Source organism: Halichoerus grypus, chromosome 11 (assembly GCF_964656455.1).
Source record: "Halichoerus grypus chromosome 11, mHalGry1.hap1.1, whole genome shotgun sequence".
In the NCBI taxonomy this organism is placed as follows: Eukaryota; Metazoa; Chordata; class Mammalia; order Carnivora; family Phocidae; genus Halichoerus; species Halichoerus grypus.
This window is the reverse complement of record NC_135722.1, coordinates 107,291,993-107,305,202: the sequence shown is the minus strand read 5'-3', so window position 1 is coordinate 107,305,202 and position 13,210 is coordinate 107,291,993. Positions and strand designations below refer to the sequence as shown.

The following is a 13,210-nucleotide window of genomic DNA, read 5'->3' as shown; positions in this document are numbered from 1 at the left end:
AATGCAATGCATATTTTAACATAATTTACTTCTTATGAACTGTCAAAAGAAAATTCTTAGTTTATATTGGAATCCTGTTCTCTAAGAAAGACTAATTATGTTTGAAAAGTTGCCTAGAGCTCAGCAATTTAATTCTGTAATGATAATGAACTTGAAGAACTAGCTCTACAGCCTTTTGCCGTAGTGAGCAATATTAGGATTCAGTTAGCTATAGTATGTCAATACCATAAACTGACTGATAATGGAAATTGACTCATTCAACAGAAATACCTATATTCTAAAATTTCTAAAGAGATTTCCATCATTTACTACCAAGTTTAATTTAAAAAAAAAACTGCATCCTAGCAATTTAAGATAATTTATGATTAAAAAATATTTGTGGATGTTGCTGGAGTGGAGGGGGGTGGGCGGGATGGGGTGGCTGGGTGATGGGCGCTGGGGAGGGTATGTGCTATGGTGAGTGCTGTGAACTGTGTAAGACTGATGAATCACAGACCTGTACCCCTGAAACAAATAATACATTATATGTTAATAATAAATATATATATATATATATATATACACACATATATAAAATATTTGTGGATGAGTAACTAAACCCCTTTACCTTATAAATATCCAAAAATCCACACTGGTGGTCAAACCTGGTGTACAGTTCATTCAGCATGCTGATCACCTGCATGGGGGTGCACTGAGCACAGATGGCTGTGAATCCAACAATGTCCGAGAAGAGCATGGTGACGTCGTCGAACTTCCTGGCCTGCACCTGCTGCCCCTGCCACAACAGCTGGGCGACGTCACCGGGGAAAATAGAATACAGAAGATCGACTGTTTTCTTCTTTTCTTCTTCCAGGGCCTGGTGAGTTCTTTCCAAAGTTGCCTTTAACTTATCCATCCTCTTCTTCAAGCCATCCTGTGCCTTTGCTTGCTCACCAACCAGAATGACGTCTCGGGTGGCGTCATGGATCGGGATGTCCGAGAGATGCAGCCCTCGGCCCATGAGCTCGTCCAACTTGTCCACGCACGGAGAGCCCAGGAATAAGATGGAATTTGATTCCGGGACGTGGATCATCTGTCCTTTGACTTCCATCACCTGCAGAAGGAACATGAAATTTTAATCCGTGCTCTTCTTCACATAGTAGGTTCACAAAAATTTAACTTACTATCTGATGAGGAGGAGGAGCAAGAAATGTACCATGAGCTATGCTGAATTTCTGCATCTGTAGGAGCAAATTTCAGTATGGTTTACAGCCCATGTAAAATTCACCGTTCTGAACGGAAATCTTTGTTACCACACCCCACTTTGCCACTTTTTAAAGACAAGGATGAAACAAAGAGTGAGATCAATGAGAAATGAACCTGGGAAACATGTTTTATTCAAAATGAAATTACACTCAGCCACAGCACGAAACGGGCTCATGAGTCAGTTTAACACCTTTCAGCCTGCTTAATAATAAAATTAGGACAAATCCATCTGTCAGAACAACTATAGTCAACTGTCATTAAAATAACACTCAGGAAAAAAAGGCCAGAAGATTAAAATAAATCAAAATAATTGTTTTGCCTTAAGTAAGTCATTTTTCAAGCAGTTTGTAGACCTTTGAATATACAGTAGTTCTTGCACTGACTAGGGAATGATTCACTTAATCTTAAAAATAAAAATTTAAACGAGACATGATAAGTCAGGATTATGAGGAAGCAACTATCAGTCAACTGGCATGTTCACTATAAGCTGAAAATAAACCCCCAAGTCAGACTAGAACTAAAGGAATTCAGGTAAGAAGATAAAGAATCTGAAGAGGGTCCCTCCTTTCTGTGCTCTTTGACTGGAGAACTTGGGGGACTGATGTTTCGTGTTTTCCCTTAGGGAACAGACTGATGCTATCTCAGCTTGGCGCCCTACAAGGCCCTCCACGCAAGGAGCAGCCGCAAGAAAGGAAGCACACTTAGGCTGTGTCTACACAAATACAGTTATCTGGGTCAGAGTAGGGTATCTCAGCACACCTGGAGAGGAGACTGGGTGGAATGACCTAGAAAGGACAGCCTCGGAGCTGACCAGCCAAGACTGCACATCTGTTTAACCTAAGTCATCTTCCACTGCCAAGTGGAATGTGCTCAATAAATTTATTTTCCTCTATTCTTTTTTTTTTTTCAAAATATTTTTTTTAAAGATTTTATTTATTTGTCAGAGAGAGAGAGAGAGAGCAGGAGAGCACAAGCAGGGGGAGTGGCAGGCAGAGGGAGAAGCAGACTCCCTGCTGAGCAGGGAACCCGACGCAGGACCCGATCCCAGGACCCTGGGATCATGACCTGAGCCGAAGGCAGATGCTTAACCAACTGAGCCACCCAGGTGTCCCATTTTCCTTTATTCTTCATAAGCATGAAGTAGTTAGGCTGGTTGATGAAACTAGAGGCATAGAACAAATATGCGGTAAAACTGCACACATTTGGGTTTTGAAGCCTACATCTATCTTGTACTTCGTTCCCCCTTCACCATTCACTAAGATCCAGTACAGGCAAGGACATAAAATTGAGTCCTTGCTTGACGCTATAATTTTTACGAAATGAAATGTTCGCTTCATCCTATGTGAAGTTTCTGCTAGTATTTCCTCCTTTGGTACATAATACTCTCATTTGTTCATTGAAATATCTGTTTTCTCTTCACTCACACTGCTCTGGGTGATAAGCATAAAATGATAAAAGAAGATTCCCCATCTCCGAGATACCAAAGGATGGTGCTGGGGGCCAGAGAACAGTGTGCAGAAGACACTTCCAGCTCCCACGCAAGGTAGGCTCCCAAGCCTGCAGCCTATGGTCTGACTATAGACAGAAATAATTGTTCTGAGAAGAATTTCCAGGTTGTTTTCTACCTACCTAGTATGCTTTTTGGGGGAAGGGTATTGTTAATGATACATACTTCCCCATTGTTGGGATGGTGAAGGTGTCATAAGGAAGACACAAAATGTACAACATCGTAGCTAAAAACTGAGCATATTCAACTTATTCTTAAGATTTAAGGTAAAAGCAAACCTCTGATACTCAGGGATTTAGACTTGTGTGTGGTCTCTCTATTTCTCTCCCCCCCCCCATTTCTAGTTATTCTCTTTTTCTTCACCATCTAGCTTTCTTCTCCCTTCCGTTCTGGGGACTTACACTTCCTTCCAGCATCCTCTCTCCACTCAGTCTTTGTCTCTTCTGCTGCCTGTCTCCCCCTCCCCCACCATGCACTCCCTCCCCCTTCCCTCCTTTCCTCAATGCCTTTCTCTTTGCTCCTCCTTCCAAAGTATCAACCTCCACGTGTCCCATCACAAATGGACCCTCTTCTTTTCTTCCTTTGCCTCCATCTCTCTCTTTATGTCAAATGTGGAATCAGCCTATGTGTATATGCACTAATAACATTATGTATTATTTGCTATATGTAATAAATAATAGTGTTTTCATTTAACTTACAAAGAAGCTGAGTCGAATATCTAATATTCCTATCTCAAGAATATAAAACATAAATAGGTTCATGATCTATGTGTGGCCATTAGTTAGTTTTGTTTTTGTTTTTGTTTTTTTGAAATCTCTGAATCAGCAGAGCCTGAGAGAGGAAAAAGTAACTGCTTACCTCCTACACTACAGAATAGCAACTCATAAAGAACCCCAATGTACCCAAGAAATAACTTCCTTTTTTTATATTTTTCATCAGTGAATTTTTCCCGTATTTAATAAATGGGCAAATGCAACTGGAGTATGTGTCTCTATCATAAATGCATTTTTACTTTAATTGGTAATAACATAAATTATTCCTCCTGAGTTCCTTCTGTTCCATTGTAATTATAAATTCAGGAATTCACCATGATCCTCACTTGTTCATCTAGCAATGTGCAAAACTATTATAGAAACTATATATTCTTATGTAGAAGAAGATTTGTGGAAAACTGCATAAAATGGAAACATCTAAGTTTTTACTGCATCTCAAATTATACTAAAATTTAAATGAAAGAGCATAATGCCTAAGAAAAACTATCAGATTTAAAAACTATCAGATTTCAAAAACTAGTAAGCATCATACAAAGGAGTATTTGGGCAAAAGGGTTAAAAGTCATCCTTTTACAAAGTTTGGTGATCAGGTTCTATTAAACCAGGTGGGTTACTTTTATTTTTATGCATAGATAGCTCTACAAAAATATTTACCACTATAAATAATAATTAATTGAAAATTGAATATGTCTGGATCATACAATTGTACATCCTTGTATTTCTGCATATCCTGAACATGAACTAACAAACCCATGCTCCCATGGAGACTTAAGTCTCGCCAAGATAATCATTGGTGGCATGGTTTTGTACAATGGTTAGCAAAGAGGATTTGTAAAAAGTCCGACCTGGGTTTGAATTCCAGCTCTCTTGACACTTATATGGGCAAACTGACTCAGTTACTTATACTTTCAAAGCTTTGGTTTATCTCTAAAATGGAGATGAAATGATAATGATGTTGATGAGGACATGCACCCAGCTAATTCATCACATGGGCTGAGTGCTTGCCACCAGCTAGGTACTACGCCGACTTAACAGACATGTTGTTATTAAATTTTACTTTACCCTATTACTGTCCTCATTTTTTAGATGAGACTTAGGGAAGTAAGAGACTTGCTCAGAATGCACAGGCTAATAAACAGCAGGGTCAGCATTTAAACCCAAGTTGGATGGACTCCAGAGGATGTGCTCTTAACCACTGAAGAAGCAGGATGGATAAGGGTGTTGGGTGGGGGCCGAGGGGGCAGTAATAATTCTACACGCAAACCAATGTGATAGCAAAATACCCTTAATGAGATTCACAACAGGCAGGAGAAAAGACAGAAGTTGCTGCTCTTGAATCAGATTTAAATAGCTACCTGCATGCCTCTCGCCCTGCATCAGTGTAGTGGAAGAGTCACTTCGAGATGTGATTTTGGATAGTTCAGATCTTTGGGATATAGCTTACGCAAGCAGAGGCAGAACGATTCGTCCCTGGTGTCCAGGTGGGCCTTTGTTCTCACAGAGTAACATTCACTTTGAAGAATTAGATCCAGAAGAAAAAGAAAGAAAGAAACACTAGCAGACACATGTGCAGCCTGAGAAACTTGTACGTCCTCACAGTGCTGAGATTCTCCTGCTCTCAAGGCCCCTCCTGAGGCACCACATGGCTGGAGCCACCAGGAATAAGGATCTCGCCGCCAGAGCCCCGTCAAGAAGTACTCGTTTCCCACATGCTTGGGAAAAACCCCCTCTTTTGCATAAAGGTACCAGGGCACCTCACCTCTGGGAGCTAGTTCTTCCCCCTCAAGCAGCATTAACAAGAGCCAGTGGGAGCCCCAGATGCATTAAATGAACCCAACAGATGAAAAGAGCACCCTGTAAGCTCTGAAAATTAGTCACTGCAGCCACTGCCCACGGAAGGAGGCCAGGACCCGCGTGCCAAACCTAAACAGAGCGACCACCTGTGAAAATAAAAACTGCAACAGGCTCTCCTATCTTCTAACATAACAGCCAAACTGTCCAGGCTGCAATAGGAAGCCACGCATCATAATACGAACCAGGAAAATCACATCTTGAATGAGAAAAGGCAATCAATCCATGCTAACGCTGAAATGGATCAGATACTGGAATTATCTGTCAAGAATTTTAAAGAACCCATCATAAAATGTTTCGACAAGCAATTACAAATTCTTTTGAGGAGAACAAAAAATTAGAAAATCTTAGTAAAGCAATAGAAGATATAAAAATAACCAAGTGTTGATCAAAGAGCTGAAAAATGCCACGAAAATAGAAAATTGGCTGGGTGGGCTCAAAACGAGAGTAGACATGATGGGACAGAATCAGTGAATTTGAGGATAGTTTGAGAGAATTTACTCAGTCTGAACAGAGAGAGAAAACAGACTAAAATAAATAAATAAAAATAAACAGAGCCTCAGAGACCTGCAGAACAACAACAACAACAACAAAAATCCAACCTTATATTATGGGAGTCCCAGGAGGAAAGGAGAAAGAATAGGACTAAAAAAGCATTTGGAAACATAATGGCTGAAAAAGTCTCTAATTTGATGAACAATATAAATCCACAGGTTCCACGAGCTATGTGAACCTCAGACAGGGTAATTGCAAAGAAACCCACTTTAATTCATACCCTAATTAAACTTCTGAAAACTAAATTCAAAGAAAATATCTTGAAAACGGCCACAGAGAAAGGATGCATTACTTGCAGAGAACACTAATTTGAATGGAAGTGGGTTTCTCATCTGGAACTATGGAGGCCAGAAGAAAGGAGCACGCTTTCTTGAATATCAAAAGAAAAGAAGTGTCCATGTGAATTCTACATCTGGGGAAACTATTCTTGAAGAACCTAGGGAAAACAAACCCATATGCAGCTGAAGAAAAACTAAAAGTCTGTGTCCTAACAGACCTACTCTTAAAGAATGGCCAAAGAAAAATTTTCAAACAGAAAGATATTAAGAGAAGGAATCTTAGAGCATCAGGAAGGAAAAAAACAAAACAAAACAGAAAGACTAGAAATATGGGTAATTACCAGAGAGTATCCTTCTCCTGAGTTGTCTAAATTATACATAATGATTGAAACAAAAATTATAACACCATCTGCACTCATCCCAAGTGTCCTTATAAGAGAGAAACGCAGGGAGATTGTACACACACACACACGCATGCACACGCACACGCATGCACACGCACACACACGCACACACACCACGAGGATGTGGAGGCAGAAACACAGGCAGTAATGTCACTACAAGCCAAGAAACACCAAGGCGAGCCAGCAGCCACCAGGAGCAGGAAGACTCAAGGAATAGATTCTCCCCCAAACCCTCTGGAAACACCATGGCCCCACCCACACTGTGATTTCAGACTCCAACCTTCAGGACGGTGTAAGAATAAATTTCTGTTGTTTCACATTCCCAAGTCTGTGGGAATTGGTTACAGTAACCATGAGAAACTACTACATATTGAAACAACAAAATGAGCCAATACGATGTTACTGACAGATATAGGATGAGCCACCTAACAGCAATACGGTACGCATTTTTTTTTCAAGAACTCATGGAGCATACTCTAAGCCAGACCGTATCCTGGGCCACATAAAAAAGCAACCCACCACAACACTCAGGTCATGATCTCAGGATGCTGAGATCAAGCCCCGCGTCGGGCTCCGTGCTCAGCGGCTTGTCTGCTTGAGATTCTTTCCCTCTCCCTCTGCCCCATCCCTGCTCACACATGCTCTCTAAATTAATTAATTAATTAAATCTTAAAAAAAAAATTGTTTTAAATTGAAAGTATATATAATATGTTCTACACCGAATAAAAGTAGAAATCAGTCACCGTAAGACATATTCACAGTGGCCCAAAGTGGAAATAATCCAGATGTATTTTAGTGGGTAAATGGTTAAACGAACATGGAATATTATTTAGGAATATAAAGAATATTCTACTGACATAAGCAAAATTGTGGATTAATCTGTAGGGAATTATACTAAGTGAAAAATTGCTCAGTTGATAAAATGGCAGAGTTTCGTTTTCCTGCTTTGCTTATTTTTATCATTCACTTGTTTGTGTTTCGATTCTTAAGACTATAATTATCTAGAGAAATAAAGTGTTTTGAAATAAAACCAATTTTCTCCCAGGGGACTATTGGTTTTTCCAAATTCTAACCTACTATCTGCATTTATAATAGCTGTAATTTTTAAAAACTGCAAAATTTGTTTTGATTATCTCTGACAAGAATCCTTCATTAAATATTCTTCCCTAAAGAGGCAATATGGAAATTCTTAAGTACACTAAATATAAAAGAAATTAAAAGCATTCACTTATTTATCTATTCATCTGTTTTACAAATATTTACTTAATATCTACGACCTATCAGTACTATGCTACTTACTTTAAATATGCAGGAATTCAAGCAGAACATCTTTGCGGTTTTAATGAATTAAACAGCAAATTTAATAGTAAAGTATATATATCTGGGGGAATATTAATATCTGAAGCTAATTATGATACTTATTCTGTAGACTGAAATGAGACACAATAAAATTCATACTGTTTCTTGATGAAATCAGCAAAAAAAAAAAAAAAAAAAAAAAAACCCAACAACATAACCCTCCAGAAGATTTTATCTTAGAATAGAAATGCTTAGCATTGGAATGCTTGCTTTTCCCCCCAGTGTGTTTGTATTTACTTTCATTGCTATTCTTGCAATCTCAAAACTTCATTCTATAAATGGATTTGAATTCTGTTTTGATAGATAAGCCAGTAAACCACATAACAAAGTCGATTTAATGTTCCATGATTAGATGCCACTTTTCCTTTTAAATCACAGCAGGATTCATATAATATTTAAGGGAAATAGGTTTATGCTTCATAGTCGAAAGAAGTGCATCAGCAAATGTTTTGGTATTCTGTTGTGCAAATTTTCCAAATGTAAAAGGCTTATGTTCTGCTTTTAGATTCATTTTTTTTTATTTAACAATCTCACACGATGTGGGGAATATGAAATTGATACACGGTTTTGAAGACCTTGCGTGCAGAGATTGCCTTTTCTCCCAAAGAGCGCAAATGATTTTTCATCACATTCACACAATCAGTAAATCACACACATTCAAGGAAGAGCGCTGAGTCCTCCCTCCTTTAACACCCACAGTGAGCCTCACCTCTGGGGCGCCTCCGTCACCACCCTGCCACTTACACGTCCCATGGGAGATTTGGGTTACATTTCTATAAAATGAGCTGATAAAACTACACTTCAGAAAGCTGTAGTAAATTTTTGGAACCACCACTAAAATATTCTGCCAAGAGGGGATATTCTATAGCCTCTTCAAGGAAATAGTACAAAAATAATCCTGCACAAAGCACTACCTCATTGTTAAGTAAGTATGAAGGAAGCCTCCTCATAGTAACAGAGTACAAATAATTAATAAGAATCTGGATTATAAAAAATATTAGCCATTCTCACCCAGCCCATTTAATATGAGAATATTCTGATAAGGCCTCAAAAGAAAAACAAAACAAAACAAAACAAAACAAAACAAACCCCTAACTTCCAATTGTCCAATTCTACTGTTATTTATGTATATGTGTGTATTTATGTTAAAATATTTGTTCTCCCATACCTCACTTCGTTCTTGTGAATCAGAGGTCAAATGGAAGATCGAGGGTGGCTATTTTTAGTAATAGGAATAGTGTTTTGCATTTTGACTCAATTGCATTAAACATTTAAAAGAAATAACTAGGGTTTGCGCTTAGACTCAGGTTGGCAAAACCCACTGTTACATACTGAGAATCGGGGCTGTTGGAAAAGCAGAATTAAGGATATTGGCGTACAGAAGGAGTTTCCTAATGGAATAACCAGGCAGTTGCTCAGTGTAGGGCACATACCATGGCGAAACACATACGGACAGCTGCAGAATCTAGTTTTTGTACAGAGGATGGAAACCTTTATATAGAGGATTACTATCCAGGAGATCTTTCTGAAATGATGAAAAGAGGATGACCAAAGAACTAAATTTTAAGTTTTACTTGATTTTCATTAATTTAAACTAAAAGGCATATAGCCACATAAGGCTACTCGCTAATGTGTTGGACACCATGGCGCTGAAGTAAAATTCATGGCTCCGATATTCAGTCCATCACTTGGTCCACATATCATTTTTCATTTCCTTGTGGGTAAAAAATGAATTGGTATTTGGGTCACAGAGATGTTTTTGCTTTTAACAATGTCACATAGAAGGTTTGAGAATGTATTACATATAGGAACTCTACTCAGTACTGAAGATAGAATTGAGTTTAAGAGAATCAAGGTCTCTACCTTCAAGGAGCTTATACTCTAACAGAAGAGACATATATTTAAAAAAAGAAAGAAAGAGGAAAGAATGGACAGGTTATGGAGAGCTAAGGGACCTTCCTGCTGCAGAACAAGTTGCTCGTGATGAAAACATCCTATTGAGGCAGTGGTGATCTTCTAAGAGGTAGGAGAGGTTTCCAAGGACACTCCCACAGACACACACCAGAAAACAGAACAACCAAATAAAAACAAAGGAAACAAGTAAGCCAACAAAAAAATTGAGATGTTGAGCTGGATCCCTGAGAGGAGCAGAGAGAAGCCAGGCTGCCCTGAGAGCCAAGAGGAGAGGGCACTGCTCTGGGGACTCTGAGACCTGGGACATGTGCATGGTTAGGGAGCCTGGTTTCACACTCGGAGCTGAAGCTCCACCCTCAGAGAAGGCTGCAGTGGTCCTCAGTCACAGGCAACTAACCCCTCCCCAACTTAGGCTCTCCAGACTCTTGATTTGAATAAGCTCGAGCAATAGGCAAAAGCATGGAAACAATGAACACAAGATTCAGATCTCCAGGATTGTCAGGTTCAGAACCTAGAGCTACAACATACGTATAAGTAAGGATACAATCACAAAGAAACGCAAGCCCCTGGAGCCTGTTAGCAACGAGCAAGCAGTGAAAAACCTGGCATAGGTCATAATGCGAATCAGAATAGCATTTACCCCAAACCACTGTAATGATACAAAAAGTCCTCTACACCATGTTGAGCACAATATCTGGCACAAATTAGCCTTCACTAACTGTTAGGCAACTCACTGTGGATTCTGATCCTGCCTCAAAGGTCCGGAATCAGAACACCCAGTTGTTGGGCTCAGAAATGGCTTCTTTTTTTACAAGACCTTCATGTGATTCTGAAAATTGGCTAGACTTGGGAACTACTGTCTCAAATGTCGTCTTGTCCGATCCATCCATCTCATACAAGTAAATGAAGAAAAGGACACGTGGGGAGGACAGCTTGCATGAGGGTGCCACGCATGTTGGTAAAAGTGCAAGGACTCGAACCAGACCTCTCAACATACACAGACTCACTATGTATAGTTCAGTATCGGAAGATGTGTTCTGAATAAAGCAGGAAGGAACATGAAGTTCAGGGATGGCTCAGAGCTAGGACATCAACGAGCCCATAAATTCATTAATCAAAGGTGAATCCCAAAACTGTTTCAACAAACACTCTAGACAGTATTTGTTGTGACAACTTTATGAATGACTTCCCTCTATTTTTGTGGAACCATTAAAGGTGTGAAGGGGGTCCCTTACATTTTTTTTTCCATTGGCACCCCACTGCATTTTACAAGAAGAATGTTTTGTTATCCAGTTTAGAGATTTGAGTTTTCCGGGTGTATCCTTAACATTTGCCAAGGGTCTGCTTGACAAAGCCTATTTGTGACCCAGTAATCTCTCTTCATTATCCCTTGGAATCGTACAAGTTTCAAAATGTTTCTCTAGACACTGCTGCCCTTTGCTCTCTGACACTGGAAGGAGCACACCATCAAGGTTACTATAGTTAGGGAAGCTGAGACCAGGGAGGCCTGAGTCCAGAGATCACACAGTAGGTTAGTTAGGAGCCCTAACAGGAGCCTGGATGGCCCGACCAAGGCATAGTGTGGAGCGATGGATGAAAGGAGTGAAAGCTTTGAAACTAAAAATGATAGTTTAGAGCCTAATTCCACCACTTGCTGGCTGAGTAACCATAGACAGATCACATGGCCCCTTGGGGCCATAGCAACCTCATCTGTAAGACTGGAATAATAACAATTCTAATGGAATAGCATTAGGATGAAGTTTAAATTAGGTAATATGCATAAAAAGCCCAGCCTAGTACCCACAGATGCATGCACTCAGTGATTATTATTATATTATTGTTACTCTTGTTATTAAGCATTATGACAATGGTAATGATGATGGGGCTGATGCTAGAGACACACCACAAATAAGAAATGATAATGCAATTATGTTGAAGAAATTATCATGAGAATACATTTTATGAAGCTATACTGAATAGGCATGGGATATGGGTTAAAAATACATCCCTTTATTCACTGCAGCATTTTCAGTAACAGTAAAAAAAATAGTAAGCAACTTAAATGTCTGTAATAGATTTCTACTTAAATGAGTTATGTCCCATCAATTAAAAAAAAAAAAGTTTCACAAATCATACAAAATGCTACCATAATTAAAATATCACAATGAAGGCTGACTTTGCACTGGCAATATTTCTCAGACACACATAATCAGTATTTGTCTTTGTAAACATCGCCAGGAACATGAACCATGTGTAAGAATTCCTTGTCAAGATAATAGCACTCGACTGAAGAAGCGTGCTTTGGAGGCTGTTCACGACGGTGAAAGGCACAGGTGTCGGCAGGTGGCAAGGGAAGCGTTCCAAGGTGGATGAAGGCCAACTCAAAAGCCCAGAGAAAACAGAGGGCTTAGCACACTGAGGGCACTCAACAAGGTCTGGACTGATCACAACAGGGAGCAAAGGGGTCTAGTCAGGTCAAGGCCATGCAAGTGAGTCATGACCACTGGATGTGAGCCTCGCCATGTGACTCTCCAGTCCTCCCTCTCCTCCCTCCTCTGTAACCATGGAGGACACATGTCCAAGATGGTGGAATAAGAAGGAGGAGCCTGGGTTTCGAAGTCTCTCTTGCAACCCAGCTGCTCAGATACCTAACCAGCCCCCACACCTATGATGAGAGCAAGAGATCAATCTTCACTGTGTCAAGGGAGTGGGATTTGAAGATTGTCACGGCATTATTTACCTCGACTAATGCACCAGGTCTTGGTAAAAGATCACTTTCCCCCATCTCCATCACACACTTGAGAAAGGGTCTAGAGTTATACCACCTCCATTCTACGACCTTGGAGAAAAGAATCCATCATGGCAACCTGATTTTATTCACTATCATTCTAGTTAATATCACTCCCTCTCTAAGGTTCTACACCACCAGTGAATTACAAGAAGAGTCCTGGGATTAACACATAGTTCAATCTATAATTCTGAATCTAAAGCTTTGTATAAAGGACTAACATATGGTTGGTTTTATGCTTACCCAACATGAATCATAACTTGCTATCAACTTTTTTATCTCTTTGAAACTAGATTACATGTGTATCTTTCATTCCAGTGAGATGATATCAAAGCCTTTCAAGTATATGATAAATAATTGAAATGAGTTCTTAGATCTAAATGTTTAAAGGATATAAATTAATACATTGTGGAGATAGTGAGGGGATAGTTCCTTGAAAAATAAAAATCTCTAGGGCAAACTATGGATTGGAGACTATTTCTTTGTTGTTTATTTTTAAATTTAAATTTATCCTCTGATTTGATTTTACAGTTACC

General features: G+C 39.4%; 1 protein-coding gene across 1 annotated transcript in view; it reads right to left on the bottom strand.

The window, feature by feature from the left end:
* The window catches only part of GUCY1A2 (guanylate cyclase 1 soluble subunit alpha 2), a 324,587-nt gene that overhangs the window by 140,786 nt on the left and 170,591 nt on the right, over positions 1-13,210 (bottom strand). Inside the window, exon 5 of the mRNA XM_036065829.2 lies at positions 608-1,093. Coding sequence (XP_035921722.2) covers positions 608-1,093 — 486 coding nt within the window. The remainder of the gene's footprint in view (positions 1-607; positions 1,094-13,210) is intronic.